This window comes from Nicotiana tabacum, chromosome 3 (assembly GCF_000715075.1).
Source record: "Nicotiana tabacum cultivar K326 chromosome 3, ASM71507v2, whole genome shotgun sequence".
NCBI classification, from domain to species: Eukaryota; Viridiplantae; Streptophyta; class Magnoliopsida; order Solanales; family Solanaceae; genus Nicotiana; species Nicotiana tabacum.
This window is the reverse complement of record NC_134082.1, coordinates 65,399,911-65,403,069: the sequence shown is the minus strand read 5'-3', so window position 1 is coordinate 65,403,069 and position 3,159 is coordinate 65,399,911. Positions and strand designations below refer to the sequence as shown.

Here is a 3,159-nt window from a genome sequence, read left to right as displayed (position 1 = left end):
TCCAAGCTTGCATTAAGAGTAGACAAGCCACTAACCATATAGGTTGTTTGTTTAATAATGCAGGTCAGTTACTAAATACAGCTACAAATATGGAAGAGAAGATTCTAAAATTTTACAAAAATCTACTAGGAACAGCAGCAATACAATTGCCAGCAGTAAACTCAGAAGTAATGAAGCAGGGGAACAACCTGAATAGACAACAACAATTGAATCTGATAAGAGAAGTAACTGAAGAGGAGGTTAAACAAGCACTTCAGAGTATTGATGACAACAAAGCTCCAGGCTGTGATGGATACAGTGCTTTCTTCTACAAGAAAGCATGGCATATAATAGGCAAGGAGGTGACTCAAGCAGTATTGGAATTCTTTGACAATTCAGAAATGTGTAAGCAAATCAATTGTACTACTATAACTCTGATCCCAAAAGTGAAGAATCCCAGCAATATTAAAGAATTTAGACCTATATCATGTTGCATTGTTCTGTACAAGATCATATCCAAAATCTTAACAAACAGATTGCAAGAAATCTTGCCAAAGGTGATAGATAATTGTCAAACAACCTTTGTACCTGGAAGAGTGATCACAAACAACATTATAATGAGCCATGACAACTTGTACCTGGAACTGATTCAGTAGAATGTATTTATGTGGAACAAGTAATGAGGCTGATGGGATTTCCATAAAAATATGTAAATTGGGTGATGGCAAGCATAAGCATAGTACCTTACTCAATAATCTTAAATGGGAAGCCAATCAAGCCATTTGAAGCAAAGAGAGGTCTAAGGCAGGGAGATCCACTCTCACCACTGCTTTTTGTCATAGCAATGGAGTACTTGTGTAGATTACTCAAGCAGCTAGGAAACAACAAAAACTTCAAGTTCCATCCAAGGTGTGCTAAACTGAATCTCATACAGTTAGAATTTGCTGATGACCTACTGCTATTCTGCAAGGGAGAGGAAAAATCTGTGGTGGAAATTCATAATCAGTTTCAAAGATTCTCCAAAGCTTCTGGAAGAGCAATGTATACTTTGGTGGAGTTGACAACAGGGTGCAGTAAAGAATTCTGGAAATACTAGGATATACTAAAGGTAAACTACCCTTTAGATATCTTGGTGTCCCATTGAGTACAAAGAGACTGTCAATAGTCCAATGTGAGCCCTTGATTGACAAGATGTTGAGTAGAGTGCAATGCTGGACAACCAAGTTATTATCTTATACAGGGAGAGCAACATTGATCAAAAGCGTATTGGAAAAACTTCATAACTACTGGGCACAAGTCTTCATACTACCAAAGAAGATTATACAATTCATTGAGACAATATGTAGGAGATTTCTATGGACTGGGAATGTTGAACCAACAATAAAGGCACTGATTGCTTAGGACAAACTATGTGTACCTAAATCAGCAGGGGGACTAAACTTCATCAACATAGAGATATGGAATAAAGCAGCTATTTGTAAGTTGCTATGGAATATATGTAAAATGAAGGAGAAAATGTGGGTGCAATGGGTCCATACGTATTATATAAAAGGGAAAAGTACTTGGGACACAGAGCCTAGGAATGCATCCTGGGTAATACATAAGATCTTCAAAGCAAAGGCGCAATTCCAAGAGGCAGGATATTCAGAAGAAGATGTGACGCAACTAGATAGTTTTTCCACCAAACAGATGTACAAAAGACTACAAGGGGGCTTCCAAAAGGTGCCATGGAGAGGGCTAGTATGCAATAACAAGGGGATGCCTAAATGGATTTTCATCCTAAGATTGGCAATCCTAGACAGACTAGCTACCAAGGAAAGACTTGCTAGATGGGGCTTAATGGAGGAAACAGTATGTTCACTATGTCAACGGAGCAATGAAATAGTTCAACATCTCTTCTTTGAATGTGATGTAGCATGGGAAATATGGCAGAAACTGTTACAATGGGAAGGGATCATGAGAAGGAAAAAACAATGGCATTAAGAAGTACAATGGGCAGTGGAGAAAGCAACAGGAAAGAGTGTTGGAGCAGAGTTATACAGAATTACTTTGGCTGCAGTTATTTATCATGTCTGGCAAGCTAGGAATAAGAGTATATTTCAAAAGGAAAAAGTCAATGTTGTGAGTATAGTGAAAGTGATAGTGCAGGAAATTCATATACGAGCTCAAAGTTGTAAAAAGTTGGATGCCTACCTAAGTAATATGAACTGTTACCCAGTATAATCTAGAAAGGAATACGGTAGGTTAGGGGGTAATGTAGTATCCTTACATTGGGGCTTCATGTCCAACAAAGGAGAGTAGAGAAGTTTAGTCTCTAGGTATATATTGTAAATATTTACTTGGTAATAAAAGTGTTTAATTACCAAAAAATGATAATTTTGCCTTTGAAATTAAATTTAAGTTGACTTCGGCCAACATTTTGGGTAAACAGACCCGACCCGTGATTTGACGGTCCCGGAGGGTCCGTAGGAAAATATGGAACTTGGGTGTATGCCCGGAACTAAATTCCGAGGTCCCAAGCCCGAGAAATAAATTTTTGAAGAAAAGTTTTTACCTGAAATTATAAGAGTTTCTGAAAAATTTAAAAATATTTGAATTTGATGGTATCGGCCCCGTATTTTGGTGTCGGAGCCCGGTATAGGTTTTATATAGTATTTAAGTCATACCTGTAAAATCTAGTAAGAAACGGACTTCATATGACGTGAATCAGACCTTCGGTTGTGAAAATTTGAACTTGAAGAGTTATTGAGAATTTTTTTAATTTTGATGCTAAACTCATAGTTCAAGGCGTTATTTTGGCGATTTGATCTCACGAGTAAGTCTGTATAATGTATTTAGGGTTGTGTGCATGTTTGTTTTGGAGCCCCGAGGGCTCGGGTGAGTTTTGGATAGACCACGGGATGTTTTTACACTTAGAAAATTTGCAGGTTTTGCTGCTTCTGGTGCACAAACGTTTTGTGTGTCGCGGTTGCAAAGCCATTCTCGCGATCGCGAAATGGAAACAGGGCTGGGGAGGATTTTACCCTATACGAATGCGAGACCCAGGTCGTGAACGCGGAGCATTGGGGGGGTTTGCTCTACGCGAACGCGACCGTTCAACTGTAAACGCGTAGCTTTAGGATGGGCTGGTCAGGGAACCTAAGGAGAACTACGTGAACGCGACCCCTTTATCGCGAACGC

General features: G+C 39.0%; 1 protein-coding gene across 1 annotated transcript; it reads left to right on the top strand.

Annotated features, from left to right (window-relative positions):
- Window positions 1–700: 700 nt before the first annotated feature.
- LOC142176401 (uncharacterized) lies at window positions 701–1,962 on the top strand. Its single transcript, XM_075243985.1, has 2 exons — window positions 701–1,052; window positions 1,409–1,962. Exons 1-2 carry the CDS (start codon window positions 701–703, stop codon window positions 1,960–1,962), a joined length of 906 nt encoding a protein of 301 aa, XP_075100086.1.
- Window positions 1,963–3,159: the final 1,197 nt, after the last annotated feature.